Source organism: Nyctereutes procyonoides, unplaced genomic scaffold (genome assembly GCF_905146905.1).
Source record: "Nyctereutes procyonoides isolate TBG_1078 unplaced genomic scaffold, NYPRO_anot_genome, whole genome shotgun sequence".
In the NCBI taxonomy this organism is placed as follows: domain Eukaryota; kingdom Metazoa; phylum Chordata; class Mammalia; order Carnivora; family Canidae; genus Nyctereutes; species Nyctereutes procyonoides.
Window position 1 is genome coordinate 38385728 of NW_026575134.1, and position 16071 is coordinate 38401798.

Genomic DNA, 16071 nt, shown 5'->3' on the forward strand with positions numbered 1-16071 from the left:
CGGGGGCGCACGGGCTGGGTGGGCCAGAGCGCGGCGAGTGGGCGGGGGCGCAGAGTGGGCGTGGCGCGGGGGGCGGGCCAGAGCGCGGCGCGTGGGCGGGGGGCGGGCCAGAGCGCGGCGAGTGGGCGGGGCGCAGAGAGTGGGCGGGGCGCGGGGGCGGGCCAGAGCGCAGTCCGGCGGGAAGCCGCAGAAGCCGGGACGCTGGGTCCGAGATGACCGCCAGCAAACGGGTGGCGAAGGTAACGGCGGTCGGACGGCCCCTGTCTCGGCTCCCCTCGCCTCGCGTGCCCTGCCCCCTGCATCCCGCCCCGGCTCCCCGAGCGCGGTTATTTGTCGCCGTCGCCGCCGCCCCGTCGGAGGAGCGGGCTCCCGGAGGGGCGGGAGCCGAACTGGGGGGAAGCGAGGGCGGGCGGGGGGCGCGGATCGAGCGGGGCTGCCGCTGCGGCCCTGGGCTGTGCTGGGAATGGGGCTGAGCCGGCTCCCGTGGAGCCGAAACTGGTTTCGGTTTCGTTTCTTCTGCCAGAAACTTGGCCTGGCAATCGCTCGCGTCTCCCGGGGGTGCTAGAAAGGTTCCGAGAGCCGGGCGCGCCGCTGGGGTGAGGGGGTGGTGAGGCGCAGAGGTAACGGGGAGTGGCTCATGCCCCGGCCGGAGATGAGGCACCTACGTTTCTAGAGTCCGGGGAAGTATGGGGTGTTGAGTAGGGGTCAGGCACAAAGTCCCCTGGGTATTCTCCGGAGGAAAAGCTGCCAAGGCGGAGCTGGAAGGCGTCCTGGAGTAGGTGGCGCGCGCTCGTCCTTCTACAGATGTTGTCGGAAGCCTGTCATGTGCTGGCTCCTGTGCTAGGAACTCCGAGGCAGAGATGAGCAAAAATCTTGCCCCTCCCTCCTTGAGCTTTCTTTCCAATCAGGGACACAGTTTGCAGATTGACTTATTTTTGAGAGAGAGAGAGAGAGAATTCCAAGCAGACTCTATGCTGAGGACAGAGCCTGAGCTGGGGCTGGGGCTGGATCCCACGACCCTGAGATCAGGACCCCAGCAAGCTGAAATCAAAGAGTCCATGCTTAGGGCTCCTCGGTGGCTCAGTGGTTGAGCGTCGTCTGCCTTTGGCTCAGGTCGTGATCCCAGGGTCCTGGGATGAGTTCTGCATCGTGCTCCCGGCAGGGAGCCTGCTTCTCCCTTTGCTTCTGTCTCTCTGTGTCTCATGAATACATAAATAAAATCCTTAAAGAAAAGGTCCATCTTTAACTGACTGAGCCACCCAGGGGCCCCTCCATTCAGGAACACTATTTAAAGTGAGGTCTGGGAGGATGGGAAGTGGGCAAACTTAAGGGTGGGAAAGCCCAGGGTGTTTGAAGGACTGGGGTGTAGCCTGCGTGTGGGCAGAGGTGGGGAAGCAGGAGCAGTCGTGGTGAGGTGGGTCTGACATGCCCTAGACTTTGTCTTGGAAGTGCCCCTCCAGTGTGTAGGGTGGGGGCAGGTTTAAGGGGGTGAAGAGGACTGCCGGCTCCTCTGAACCTTTGAGAAATAGAAGGTCTCAGATTGGGGCATAGAGCTGGCCAAGCCCAGAAGAACTGAAATCTGGAGGTTAGCAACAAAAGGACGCGGAAGGTCTTTCTAGTCAAGTGGGAAAGGGCTGGGAGCCAGTATTCGCCACACTGACACGACTGAGTGCCAGGCTATTTACATTAGTTCGTGAAGTTCCCACAACAACTTTGTGTGAGATAAATTTTTACAAATGAGGAAGTTGAGGCTCAAAGAGAATAACTCAGTTGTCCAGGGTCACCCAGGAGGGAGTGATAGGGCTGGACGTGGAGCCCAGGTAGGTGGTGCTCAACCTGCAGGCTCTTCCAGTGACTTCTTTACTTTCATTTTCTGTTCCTTGGAGTCAGGTGGTTTCCTAACGGGCCTCAGGAAAGAGCGGGGCGTCTTAGCTTGAGTTTCACTATCCTCAGGCTTGCAGCGTCTTTGGCAGAACTCTTCTACAACCGAAAGGTCCAAGTGATCCCCGTTATAGTAAAGTCAGGAAGATGTCCATTCCAGAGCTTCTCTGTTTGGCTTAGGGCTTCATTCCTTTTTTTCTTTTTTTAAACTATGTCTATGAGGTGATGGCCCTCACTTTTTTTTCCCTTTAGATTTTATTTGTTTATTCATGAGAGACACAGAGAAAGAAGCAGGAGACATAGGCAGAGGGAGAAGCAGGCTCCCTGCGGGAAGCGCCGTACAGGACTCGATCCCAGGACTCCGGGATCACGACCTGAGCCAAAGGCAGACGCTCAACCACTGAGCCACCCAGGGCTTCCTTCTTGCCAGAGGGTCATAGATGTTACTGGAGCTAGGACTCATGGTAGCAGGTGCTTCTACTTGGGGAGTAAAATATAAATGAGGGGTCCTAGACTCTGGGCACAAGGCACAAGAAGCAGTTTGTTGGTATGAACAGAGACGGAGTATGGGCTGAGACACAGGCGATGAGGCCAGGGTTGCGTTTAGATATTGGGGGTGCAGAGAAAGTTCACGTGGTCCACAGCCTGAAGAGCCCTTCCCAAGCTGTGGACTAAGTTTGAGCTTTCTGTCTGCCTTTTGTTTGTACCACCATTTCTCAGCCTTGTCACTGTTGACATCTGGGGCTGGGTAATCCCTTGTACGATGTCTGTCAGCATCCCTGGCCTCTACTCACTAGATGCTGGTGGCACTTTCCTGCAACAACCCAAAGTGGCTCTAGGCATTGCCCAGTGTCCGCTGGAGGGGTGGGGTCAAATTGGCACCAGTTTGAAAACCAATGGTTTGGGACCCCTGGGTGGCTCAGTGGTTGAGTGTCTGCCTTTGGCTCAGGTCGTGAGCCCAGGATCCCAGGATTGAGCCCTGTATCCAACTCCCCACAGGGAACCTGTTTCTCCCTCTGCCTGTGTCTCTGCTTTTCTCTTTGTGTCTCTCATGAATAAATAAATAAATAAAATCTTTTTTTTTTTAATAAAATCTTTAAAAGAAAAGAAAACTGATGGTTTATAATAACCATTTGGTGTTCCAGAGGAATATGACCTGTCCTTGGATGTCTTTTTCTTTGTTATTCTTGTTGTTTTGCTTTCTAAAAAAAAGGTCTGTTGTCCTACAGGATGGACCCCAAAAAAGGAGCAGGGTTCTTTGGTCAGATTTTTTTTAAAGATTTTATTTATTTATGCGTGAGAGACACAGAGAGAAAGAGAGAAAGGCAGAGACACAGGCAGAGGGTGAAGCAGACTCCGTGCAGGGAGCCTGACATGGGATTCGATCCCGGGTCTCCAGGATCAGGCCCTGGGCTGAAGGCAGGCGCCAAACCGCTGAGCTACCCAGGCTGTCCTTTGGTTAGATACGTTTGAGAAGAACTGCGTGCCGTGGGCTCACATCTTGGAGATTCACGATGCACAATAGCATATTAAAGGCTCTGGGAAGTCCTGCAATAAAGAAATCTGTTTAGCTTTGTGTTTTCCAATGTACTTGACCATAGAACCCTTTTCCATCCATAATTCTTTTTTTAAAAAATATTTTATTTATTTATTCATGAGAAACAGAGAGAGAGGCAGGAGCAGAGACACAGTCAGAGGGGGGAAGCAGGCCCCCTGCAGGGAGCCCGATGCAGGACTCGATCCCTGGATTCCAGGATCGTGCCCTGGGCCAAAGGCGGGGGCTAAACCGCTGAGCCACCCAGGCTGAGCCACCCAGGCGTCCCTCCATCCATAACTCTCAAGCTTGCATGGAGCACACCGTACACATTTGCTCTCACTGGGCCCTCTGCCTTGGATGCCTGTCCCCTTCTCTGCATGGCGGACTCCTGTGTACTCTGCGTGGCCTGGCTCAGTGGCACCATCTGCAAAACCTTCCTGCTCCCCTGTCCTGCCCTTCCCTGTTGTGTGTGCACACATGTTCCTCACACAGTCACATTCATGTTTCTGCCAGTACCCCAGGGAAGTTTCTGAGGGCGGGGCCCTTCCCACTCCAGTGTCAGTAGAGGATGCCCTGTAATGGGTTGGAGAGTGAATCCAGTGATATGCAGGCACCTGGGCCACATCCTGGGGTGGCGTGGCTGGGGCAGGGGTGTGAGTCACTCCTTGTTCCCTTGTTTCTCTGCTTGGAGTGTAGAGTTCTCCTGGGCTACAGTCAGCCTGAACCATCTCCCTTGCCCGGCCCTGGTCTGGAGGAGTTTGTCATGAGCACATAAGGACCTGTTGTCATGCTGGACACACAGTGGATGCCTTGGGAAGAAGGGAGGGAGGGAGAAAATGAGGACCTTGTGTCTCTCCAGGGAGAGAGAAAGAGGACAGAGGTGTCGTATGTAGTATCTTTGTTTTAGGAGGAAAGGCTGCAGATAGAGTTTATTTCCAAGTGGTCATAATGTCTGGAAACAAGGATCATGCATCCCCCCCCCCCTCCACTTAGTACCTAAAGAGCTTGGTGAGGCTTAAGGCAGATAAGTCACTTAAAACACTCAGCACTGTGCTCGACATATTCTTTTCTTTTTTTTTTTTTAAGATTTTATTTAGTCATGAGAGACAGAGAGAGAGAGAGAGAGAGAGGCAGAGACACAGGCAGAGGGAGAAGCAGGCTCTACACAGGGAGCCTGACATGGGACTCGATCCCTGGACTCCGGGATCATACCCTGGGCCGAATGCAGGCATCAAACCCCTGAGCCACCCGGGCGTCCCATAAAATCTTTTTTTTTTTTAAAAGATTTATTTATTCTTTGAGTGAGACAGCGTGTGTAAGCAGAGGAAGGGCAGAGGGAGAGACGCAGACTCTCCGCTGAGAAGGGAGCTGGATGTGTGGCTCAGTCCCAGGGCCCTGAGATCATGACCTGAACTGAAATCAATAGTGAGACACTTGGGCAGCCCAGATGGCTCGGTTTAGCGCCGCCTTTGGTCCAGGGCCTGGGATCGAGTCCCACCCTGCGTGGAGCCTGCTTCTCTCTCTGCCTGTGTCTCTGTCTCCCTCTCTCTGTGTGTCTCTCATGAATAAATAAATAAAATCTTAAAAAAAAAAGTGTCAGACACTGAGCCACCCTGGAGCCCCCAAGCCTGGCACATTCTAGGTGCTCAGTAAGGACTCTTTGCCAGGTCCTGTCCCAGAGGGTGTCCTCTGGGACTTGGGACAGCTTGCTGCTGGGACAGGCAGGCAGATGGGGGGCTGAAGTAGGGGAGGCTAACCCTCTGCCCACTGCTGTGCTCCCTGCAGGAGCTGGAGAGTCTTCAGGCAAAGCTTCCCCCCTACCTACGGGACCTGTTCAGTGATGATGCGGACGTCCTGGTGTGGCATGTGCTCCTCCTGCCCGTGAGTGTTCCTGGGGACCATGGCTTTTGTTTGGGATAACAGGCCAAGGACATAGGGAGGCTTAGGACTACTTCAGACTTTACCCTGCCTAGAATTACTTTTCTTGCCCGGAGACCAATCATGGGCAGAGGTCTCTGGGTTGATTGTTTCTGAGGTCGAAGCAGGCTGATGAAGAGGCTGAAAGACTTCTGGATTTAGTAGGAGACTCTTTCCTCAAACCAGTAGTCACCTCAAGCCTGCCACACAAGTGTCAGCAAACAAATGACATCGAAAGAAGGAAACAGATCCCTTGGATCTTTGTCAAGGGATAGGGATAAACTTCCTGTTTTTCACAGTTGGCGGAATTTGACCTCTCAAACCTACAATGTATTTTGCTTTCTTTTAATGATCATATTTCAGATAACTTTTTTTTTATTCCAGTGTAGTTTGCATACAGCGATATGTTAGTTTTCAGGTTTGCAATGTAGGGATTGGACAACTACTGTTAGGTACGACTACGTAGATAACTCTTCTCTGATTTTGATTTTTCTCCATTTATGAGATCTCTCTCAATAAAATCTCCCCTGAAAACCATATTCTAGAGGACCTGTCTGACTGCCAAGATTTCTATTTTATCATTAATAGACGGACAGTGTTTTCTACGGGACAGTCATCTACACACCTTTAGTTTTGTGAACATGAAAATTAAAACAGTGAACCTTTTTGGTAGCTCTTTGGAATATAAAGAGAACAACTCACTGGATTATTTAGGATTTGGACTTCTTACTTCTTTAGGATTTGGACAACGCAGTGTCCTGGTTTAGGCCATCTTCTCTTTAACTGATCTGTAGTCTTGAAAAGGGGAGAAAGGCTGGAGTCGGGGCCACATATGGACATCTGTTGTGTCCTGTGGGCTGCTAGGTTCAAGCAACCCATTTACCTGGCTTGGAGTAAGAACACCTGCTCTGGGCCTCAGGTGCCAGAGGATGAAGGTGCCAGAAGGTGCTCCAGGGATGGATTAGATCCCAGGGAAGCTAGCTCTGAGGTGGATAAGAGTCAAAGTGGGGGAACAGGGGGAGCAGGTCAGAAGGAAGGAGGTGGACGACAGGGACACTTGGGGAAGGTCCCATTGCAGCAGATACTGTGAAATCAGAAGACCCGATTGTTTGGCAAGACAAAGTGGTTGGTTTTCTGTTCTGAGCACAATTCCAGTATGTGGAGGCATGCCCTGCCTCACCAGCAAGCAGTTCTCAGGACACCAGCTGGGTGTCTTCCTCTTTAACTCACTTCTGATACTATCTCGCTGGAGATAGCGTCAGATCACACAGATTACGGCCCAGTCCCACAAGACTGTCCCCTCTGCACACACTCTCCAAACTCCTCTCAGATATCAGTTGCAAGTCCAGCTGCTTCTGACCGAATGGTTATAAACCAGAGGTTCCCATGACCCCTTCCTCAGGTTCAGTTAATCTGCTGGGGTGGTGCACAGAATGCAGACACATTTTCCTTTTACTAGATGAACGTATTTTCTGAAAGGGTATAACGCAGAACAGCCAGGTGGAAGAGATGCACAGGGCCAGGCATGGGGGAGGGCATGGGGCTTCCACACCCTCCCCAAGTGCACCACTCTGCCCAAACCTCCACCTGTTCACCAGCCCAGAAGTTCCCCGAAACCTGTCTTTTTTGGGGTTTTGTGGAGGCTTCATTCCATAAGCATGAATGATGAAGTCATTGGCCATTGGCGATTGGACTGTAGTCCTTCTCCCCTCCAACCGTCCAACCCTGTGGTTGGTTCCCCAGCTCCAGCCCCATCCTTAGGTGCTTCCAAAAACTATCTCATTAACATAACATTTGGGTCACTCTCAACACTTGGGAAATTCTAAGGGTTTTGAGAGCTGGGAGCCGGGGAGCTATGGACAAACCTGAGAAATGTGTCTGAGTGACCAAATATATATTTCTTTTTCCTTTCTTTTTAAAAGATTTTATTTATTTATTCATGAGAGACATACAGAGAGGCAGAGACACAGGCAGAGGGAGAAGCAGGACTCTTCCCAGGACCCCGGGATCACAACCCAAGCCAAAGGCAGGCGCTCAACCACTGAGCCACCCAGGTGCCCCCCAAATATATATTTCTTATAAATCACAGTAGCACAGTAGGTGTGCTCCCAGAAACTAGCCAGAGACCTTCCATCCATGCAGGGGTCCTGAACAAGCATATTGGTTGGGAAGATTGATGCAGAACAGCCAGCTAAGGGGGCCCCCAGGTGTCTGGTGAAGCCATAAAGGAGGTGTGGTTGGGAGGCAGGGGAAAGAGAATCCAGAAAGGTCTGTGGGGCAAGCAGACAGATGGCCCTTCAAAACCTCCATCTCAGTATATACGCTTACCAAGGTGGCCCCCCCCTTGTCACTTCATATCAGGGAGGCTGACGGTGGGACAAGCCTTGGAAGCTCCTGGTAAGAGTTGCCATTCACTGAGAACCCCTGTGGCCTGAGCACTGTTTCCAGGACACTGCCTGAGCAGTCATCCTGCAGTCCTCTCAACCACCCCACCAGGAAGCCTGGATCTTTTACAGAGATGAGAGGGAATGGAAGCCAAGGGGGCTTAGTGGTTCGTCACACAGAAGGTGGCACAGGGTAAGGTGGCAGGGCTGGGGGGATAGCCACGCGCTTTCTCTAAACCCAAAACTTAGAAGGAAATCAGACTTTTTCAGCCAACCCCAAGGTACAGTATGAAGCCATCGGGTGGTCTAACTTCTTCATGTCACGGATGGGAAACTGATTCCCTGAGGAGCTCCCAGCCACGCCGCAGGCCCGAGGCAGAGCTGGGGCAGCTCCTGGGGCCCCTGCTCCAGGGCTCCGCTCTCCTTCCCCACTAGGGCCCTGGAAGCTGGCATGCACCCCTGCAGGCAGGACACACTGGTGTTCTCCATCCTGTCCTGAGGCTTCACCCTTGGCCCTGTCTCTACCTCACAGGCCAGGGCTCTTTTTTTCTTTTTCCTTTTTTTAATTTTTTAATGATTTTATTTTATTTATTTGACGGAGAGAGAGCACCTGCACCAAGCAGCGGGAGCGGCAGGGGCAGAGGGAGAAGCAAACTCTTCACTGGGAAGCCTGATGCGGGGCTCATTCTAGGACCCCCGATCATGACCTGAGCCAAGGCAGACGCGTAACCAGCTGAGCGCCCCCCCCCATCCCCGGCACCTGCCAGGGCTCTTCTTATCAAGAATAGAAATGCTGAGGGGATCCCCTGGGTGGCTCAGTGGTTTAGTGTATGCCTTTGGCCCAGGGTGTATCCTGGAGTCCTGGGATAGAGTCCACGTCAGGCTCCCTGTATGGAGCCTGCTTCTCCCTCTGCCTGTGTGTCTCTGCCTCTCTCTCTCTCTCGTCTATCATGAATAAATAAATAAAATATTAAAAAAAAAAAGAATAGAAATGCTGAGACATTCTCCTCATCACCCCTTAGGCCATCCCTTCTTCTATCTCAGACACTCCCAGGACCACGATGGCTCCCATTTCGCCCTCTGCTAAATGAAGAGGAGCTCTTTTAAAACCTTGACCCTGGGTTTAAATCTGTAGGTCATTCTGGCTGTCTTTGTCTTGTCTTCTCAGTAACGAAGTTTCTTTTTTTTTTTCTTTTTTTTTTTTTAATGTTTATTTATTTATGATAGTCACACAGAGAGAGAGAGAGAGAGAGAGAGGCAGAGACACAGGCAGAGGGAGAAGCAGGCTCCATGCACCGGGAGCCTGATGTGGGATTCGATCCCGGGTCTCCAGGATCGCGCCCTGGGCCAAAGGCAGGCACCAAACCGCTGCGCCACCCAGGGATCCCAGTAACGAAGTTTCTGAAAGGAGCTGGAGCTTTGGAACCAGCAGGGAGCCCCTGTGCCCTTGTGCTGGGGTCACCTGAGTCCTCAGGCTGCTCACTTCTGGGAGCGTAGACTAGTGCTCATGTGTGGGGATGTAGGGTCGACCGTGCTAGGTTCCTGGCTAGCGCACCACCGTGGCCCTGGCAAGCTACAGTGAACTTGAGTTTCCTCATCATAATATAAATGCTAGTAGTGGTGAGTTTTCATAATACTTCCTGTATTGGGACACCTGGGTGGCTCAGCAGTTGAATGTCTGCCTTTGGGTCCGGGCATGATCCTGGGGTCCCAGGATCGAGTCCCACATTGGACCTCTTGCATGGAGCCTGCCTCTCCCTCTGCCTGTGTCTCTGCCTCTCTCTCTCTCATAAATAAATGAGTAAATAAAATCTTAAAAAATACTTCCTCTATTCTCCAAAGGTAGTGCTTTCCATGTGAAGGCCCTGTTCTAAGGCCTTAACATAAATGAACTCATTTACTACTCACATAAGCTCTGTGAAGAAGCCTATTATTATTCTCATATAGAAGCACAGAGAGGTTAAGTTACTTGCATAAGATCACACAGCGAGGGGATAGCAGAGCCAAGATTCATCCTGAGGCGGAGTGGCTCCAAAGGCCATGTAATCCCTACCTTCTGCTGCGTGGACTAATGTGTGTCAAGCCCTTCACATAAGGTGGCACAGAGTAGATGCTCGGGAGAGCTTTCAGTTTGCTCAGAGTCTGGAGGTTCTGGCTCCTGGCAAACCCAAACCCCCAGTCACTCCAGCCCGATTTCTTTCTTTAAGAATTTCTTTTTTAATTCTGGTAAAAGTACACGATAACACCATTTGCCATTCTAAGCCTTTTTTTCTTTTTAAAGATTTTATCCAGGGATCCCTGGGTGGTGCAGCAGTTAGGCGCCTGCCTTTGGCCCAGGGCGCGATCCTGGAGACCCCGGGTCGAATCCCACATCGGGCTCCCAGTGCATGGAGCCTGCTTCTCCCTCTGCCTGTGTCTCTGCCTCTCGATCTCTCTCTCTCTCTCTGTGACTATCATAAATAAATAAATTAAAAAAAAATAAAGATTTTATCCATTTGAGAGGGCGGAGGGGAGCAGTGGGGGCAAGAGAGATGGACAAACTGACTCCATGCAGAATGCAGGGCCCAACTCAGGGCTCGATCCCAGGTCCCCCATCTCATGACCTGAGCTGAAACCAAGAGTCAGATGCTTAACTGCCTCACCGACCAAGCCACCCCGGCGCCCCCCATTCTAACCCTCATGTTTATAGTCAGCGGCACTCAGCTCAGTATGTTCCCATTGTTGTGCGACTATCCCCATGGTCCACCTTCAGAACACTTTCATCTTCCCCTTCTGGAGCTCTGTACCCATGAAACACTGACTCCCCATTCCTCCTCCCCACCCCACTCAGCACCTGCCAACTCATTTTCTATTTTATGGCTATGAATCTGACTCCTAGGTACCTCCCCCGAGTGGAGTCCTATAGTATTTGCTCTCTTTTTTTCTACCTTATTTCACTTAGCATAATGTTTTCAGAGTTCATCCACATTGTGGCACTTTACCATTCTTCTTTTTTTTTTTTAAGATTTTTAAAATTATTTATTTATTTATTCATGAGAGACACAGAAAGAGAGAGGCAGAGACACAGACTGAGAGAGAAGCAGGCTCCTGCATGGAGCCTGATATGGGACTCGATCCCAGAACTCTGGGGTCACACCCTAAGCCAAAGGCAGACGCTCAACCACTGAGCCACCCAGGCGTCCCTTACCATTCTTTCTTAAGGGTGAGCAACATCCTATCGTACATATAGGCCACGCTTTGTTTACCCACTCATTCATTGAGGGGCATTTCAGTTCTTTCAACTTTTTGCCCCTGTGAATCATGCTGCTGTGAGCACAGGTGTACAAGTATCTTTTGGAGTCGCTGCTTTCGGTTCCTTTGGGTATGTACTTGGAGCTGAAACTGCTGGATCTTATGCTAATTTTTTTTTTTCAAGATTTTATTTATTTATTCATGAGAGACACACACACACACACAGAGAGGCAGAGATACAGACAGAAGGAGAAGCAGGCTCCATGCAGGGAGCCCGATGTGGGACTCGATCCTGTGGCTCCAGGATCATGCGCTGGGCTGAAGGCGGTGCTAAATCGCTGAGCCACCCACGGATCCCCCTAATTCTATGCTTTGATTTTTAAGGAACTGCCATGTGGTTTTGCACAGCAGCTGCACCATTTTACATCCCCGAGCCCCTGACATCTTAGCATTTCATTTTCTCCATGTCCTCTCACCACTGATAATGATGTTGTCAATCACTTGCTCACTGTGCCCACAGAGAAGGTATCTGTCCTTCCTTCTCCCCTAATTCTCAGATGACCGTTGGTGACAGTATGCAAAGACCTTGAAGGTATTATGTGAAGTGAAATAAGTCAGGCAGAGAAAGACAAATGTCATGTGGTCTCTTATGTGTGGAATCTAAAGAAACAAAACCCAAAAAACTCAACTGACAGAAAAGGAGATCAGGTTCTGGTGTTTATCGGAGGCAGAGTGGGGCATATGGAGGGAGGTGGTAAAAAGGTATAGACTTCAGGGCTCAGTCAGGGAAGCATCTGACTCTTGCTCTCAGCTCAAGTCTTGATCTCAGGGTTCTAAGTTCAAGCCCCATGTTGGGATACACACAGGATATGGGACCTACTTAAAAATTTTTCAAAAGTAAAATGTGTAAGGGTGCCTGGGTGGCTCAGTTAATTAAATGTCTGCCTTCAGCTTGGCTCATGATCCCGGGGTCCTAGGATCAAGCCCCACATCGGGCTCCCTGTTCTGAGGGGGAGCTGGCTTCTCTCTCTCCCTCTGCCTGCCGCTCCCCCTGTGTGTGCTCTCTCCAATAAACAAAAATCAAATCTTTTTTTTTTTTTTTTTTTAAAGGTGCAGACTTCCATGTATAAGATAGGAAAGTGCTGAGGACACACAGCGTGGGGACAGTAGCTGACACTGCTGTGTGGCACACGGGATAGTAAGACAGTAAATCCTAAGAGTTTTCATCACCAGGAGAAACTTTTACCTTTTTTCTTTTTCTTCTTATTATATCTGTATGAGAAGATGGATATTAGCTAAGCCCGTCGAGCTCATCATTTCACTGTGTATGTAAATCAAACCTTTGCGTCATATACCTAAAATTTATGCGGTGATATCTGACAATTATTTTTCAGTAGAACTGGAAAAAAGTTCATTATTGGGGGGAAAAAAAGGAGGTGGTTCTTAGAGCTCATGTAGTCAAACTTGACCCAATTTTCAAATGAGGAAACAGACTCAGAGGTGGGGGCGGCTAGCCTGCAGTCAGTTGCCCAGCAAGAACCAGGATCCGATTTTTGTAACTCCCAGGCCAGTGTTGTTTTGTGACTCGACTCTTCCACGAATCTGTGGCTCAGTCATCAAGTGCGTGCAGGTGCCATCTGTATCCATTCATGGTCCTACCTGGGGGGATAGCAGAGGATGCTGGGAACCCCGGGGTAGGGTGGGGAGGAGGGGAGCCAGACCAAGGCTCTAGGAGGAAAACCATCTTTCTGGAGGAGACATGTCTTAAAACAGAGTTTAACCTTCTGTTGCACAGGAGAAACCACCCTATAACCTCAAGGCCTTCCACCTGCGTATCAGCTTCCCCGAGGACTACCCGTTCAAGCCCCCCACGGTGACCTTCACCACCAGGATCTACCACCCCAACGTGGGCCACGACGGAGACGTTTGCCTGCCTATCATCAGCAAGGAGAACTGGAATCCTCACACCAAGGCCTGCCAAGGTGGGACTGGGTCTCCCCTAACAGGACGGACTGATCCTGGATTCAGGGTTATGGGACTGGTTTTGAGGCAGGAAAGCCCAAAGAAGGGGAAATAAAGATTGCGGGTCTCAGCCTGTCTTTGGGCAGAAGGGATGCATCCTGAGATCCTGGGCTGGCTGGCCTGGTGCTGCCTCTGCTCGTCTACCTGGGCAGGTGTAACAGAGCAGCATGGTTAGGGGTCATGGGAGAGAGAAGCCGTAGGCTCTAGGGGGAAGCACTCTGGGGCTCTGTCTGCGGACCTTGGTGAGGTCTGCTCCTCCCCAGGCTCGACGCCATAATGACAGTCGAGGGGATTGGCCCAATGATGGCAGTACATGTCGATTAAGCCCTTGGAGGGCCATGCTGGGAGCTTTGCACGCTGGCTTCACCCAAATCCCCAGCAGCCCCATGTGCGGTGTCCCTGTCGCCCTGTTGTTTAACTAGGTGAGGACCCTGGGGCATGTGACAGGTAAAGCGCTTGCCCGCTGTTGTACAGCTGGCAAGTGGCTGAGCTGGGCTTCAAAGCCAGGCTTGGCTGACTCTAGGACAGAGCTCCCCAGGAAGACGTTCTGTAGAGAAAGAAATGTTCCATAGCCACACAGTGCGGTTCCCCAGTCAGTAGTCACGTGTGGCTCTTGAGTACCTGACATGTGGCTAATGTGACTGAGGAACTGAGTTCCTAATTGCAGTTAATTTTAATTCGTTTCAAGTTATGTATCTGCACATGGCTAGTGGCTACCATAGTGGACAGTGTGTTTCTAGACTCCATGAGTGTGATCTGTGTGCAGAGTCTGTCTTGCTTCTGGACCAGCTCAGTTCTTCTTTTTTAAAATTAATTAATTAATTAATTTTTAAAGATTCTATTTATTTATTCATGAGAGACACAGAGAGAGAGAGAGGCAGAGACAGGCAGAGAGAAAAGCAGGCTCCATGCAGGGAACGCAATGTGGGATTTGATCCCAGGACTCTAGGATCACACCCTGGGCCGAAGGCAGGCGCTTAACCTCTGAGCCACCCAGGCGTCCCTCATTTATTTTTTTAAGAGACAGATAAAGAGAGATCGTGCACGCTTGAGTGGGGGTGCAACTGAGGGGATGGGAGAAGGAGAGAATCTCAAGCAGACTCCCCACTATGCAAGGAGCCTGACGCTGGGCTTGATTTCATGCCCGTGAGATCAGGACCTGAGCTGAAATCAAGAGTCAAATGCTTAACTGAGCCACCCAGGCTCCACGACCAGCTCAGAGTTCTTAGCCTTGGGAACAAGGATCCCTGGGGGGAGAGGGGGAGGGGAGATGTGGTCCAGGGGGACTGTGGAGCACTCTTTGCGTAGAACCCCATGTTTGTATATGTTCGCATGTGCACATGCCTCAAGTGATGGGCCACTCCCTTCACCAGGTTCCCAGAGGAAAGATTGGGAGCCACTGGGCAGTCGTGGTTTCCAGTCTTTAGTATCAGAACCCTTTTTCCCAAATAAAAGTTGATTTATTTGGAATCCTATCAAACAGAAAAACAGAGTGGTTCTTGTTGAAAAGGGGGTGAGACTCAGAAACCCCATTTATCTCATCAACCCCCATGATGGGAAGCTTCTCTGAAGCCACAGAACATGGTTTGAAAGCACTGGTGCAGCCGGTCAGGGTTCTGGGCCCCATCAGTGAGGAATGAGGGCCATTTGACTTGGTCATAGAGTCACCATCGTCATTCCATCCAAGGAGATGGAACCTCCTTGGGAGTCCTCCACAGAGTGAGTGTGGGATGCCGGGGGACCTAGGGGTGGGCTGCCATCGCCTCCTTCCCAGGGTCTTTCTCTCATCCTAATGTCCTGATCTGGCCTCTCTCCCCAGTCTTGGAGGCTCTCAGCATGCTGGTGAATAGACCAGACCTGGGGCAGCCAGTTCGGGTGGAGCTCGCCGACCTGCTGACGCGAGACCCAGAGCTGTTCAACAGAAAGGCCCAAGAGTTCACCCTCCAGTATGGAGTGGACCGGCCCTCCTAACTGGTTCTGACCCCTCTCTGTTGCTGGGTCCTCTGTGTGATGGACGAGATGTTTGACAGACTGTGTGCTAGAGCCCCTCTCATTTGTTTCATGTTTTCCTTCATGGGTTGTTAATCATTAGTCTGTGTGTGTGTGTGGTGTGTGGTCCCATTCCCAGGTTCACCTGGCCACAGGTGAGCCTTTCCTGCTCTCTTTTTCTACCCCAGAGCCAGAGGAGTTCACGTTTGTGCAGTGACAGGCCAGCTCTCCAGCGCTCTGTGGCCTGAAATTCTGGTCTCACTAATTGCTCTTACAGACACAGGTCACCTTTGGGCCAGGTGGCAGGAAACAAGCCCAGAAGGCAACTAGAATCTCCATGGGGCCCTGGCATCCCGGGGGGCAGAGGGGACATGGGGAGTGTGCATGGGAGAAGGATTTGTCTTTACAGTTGAGCAATTTGTTGAGTGATTGAAGTCAGACTGCTAATAGGTACTGTATGTTTAGATTTCAGTATTAAACGTTTCCTTTTCTACTGATAAATCACAAAATAAAGAATCTCGATCCTGGAAATCTGACTACATGGTTCTGTTTTTGTTTTTTTTTTGTTTTTTTTTGTTTTTTGTTTTGTTTTTGTTTTGTTTTTAAGATTTATTTATTTGAGAGAGAAAGCACAAGTAGGGAAAGAGGCAGAGGGAGAGGGAGAGCATCTCAAGCAGACCCCCTGATTAGCGCAGAGCCTGAGGCGGGGCTCGATCTCACGACCCTGAGATCATGACCTGAGCCAAAACCAAGCTTTGGATGTTCAACCAGTTGAGCCACCCAGCACCCCTGATAACGTGGTTTTAAACTTTTTTTTTCTTTTTCTAAAGACTATTTATTTGAGAGAGAGAGAGAGAGAGCACATGTGGGCAGGGGGCTGGGCAGAGGGAGAGGGAGACTCTCAAACAGACTCCAGGCCGTGTGTGGAGTCTGAGGCGGGGCTCATTCCCAGGACCCTGAGATCATTGTGAGCTGAAACCAAGAGTCGGATGCTTAACCGGCTGAGCCACCCAGATGCTCCCGACTACATGGCTTTGAGACCACTTGCAATCCCATTAGGTTGCCAGTTCCTAGGGGCTAGCCTTCGCGCTGGGAGGAATGTCCCCTTCC

The 16071-nt window shown here is 50.9% G+C and overlaps 1 protein-coding gene across 2 annotated transcripts; it reads left to right on the plus strand.

Annotated features, from left to right (window-relative positions):
• The first annotated feature begins 163 nt into the window (after positions 1-163).
• Positions 164-15497, plus strand: UBE2L6 (ubiquitin conjugating enzyme E2 L6). Of its 2 annotated transcripts, XM_055301287.1 has the most exons (4): positions 164-239; positions 5204-5299; positions 12746-12932; positions 14792-15497. In XM_055301287.1, exons 1-4 carry the CDS (start codon positions 213-215, stop codon positions 14941-14943), a joined length of 462 nt encoding a protein of 153 aa, XP_055157262.1. In that variant the 5' UTR covers positions 164-212; the 3' UTR covers positions 14944-15497. The 2 variants fall into 2 exon arrangements, with proteins under 2 accessions (XP_055157262.1, XP_055157263.1); XM_055301288.1 differs by lacking the exon at positions 5204-5299 and having other exon boundaries at positions 166-239.
• Positions 15498-16071: the final 574 nt, after the last annotated feature.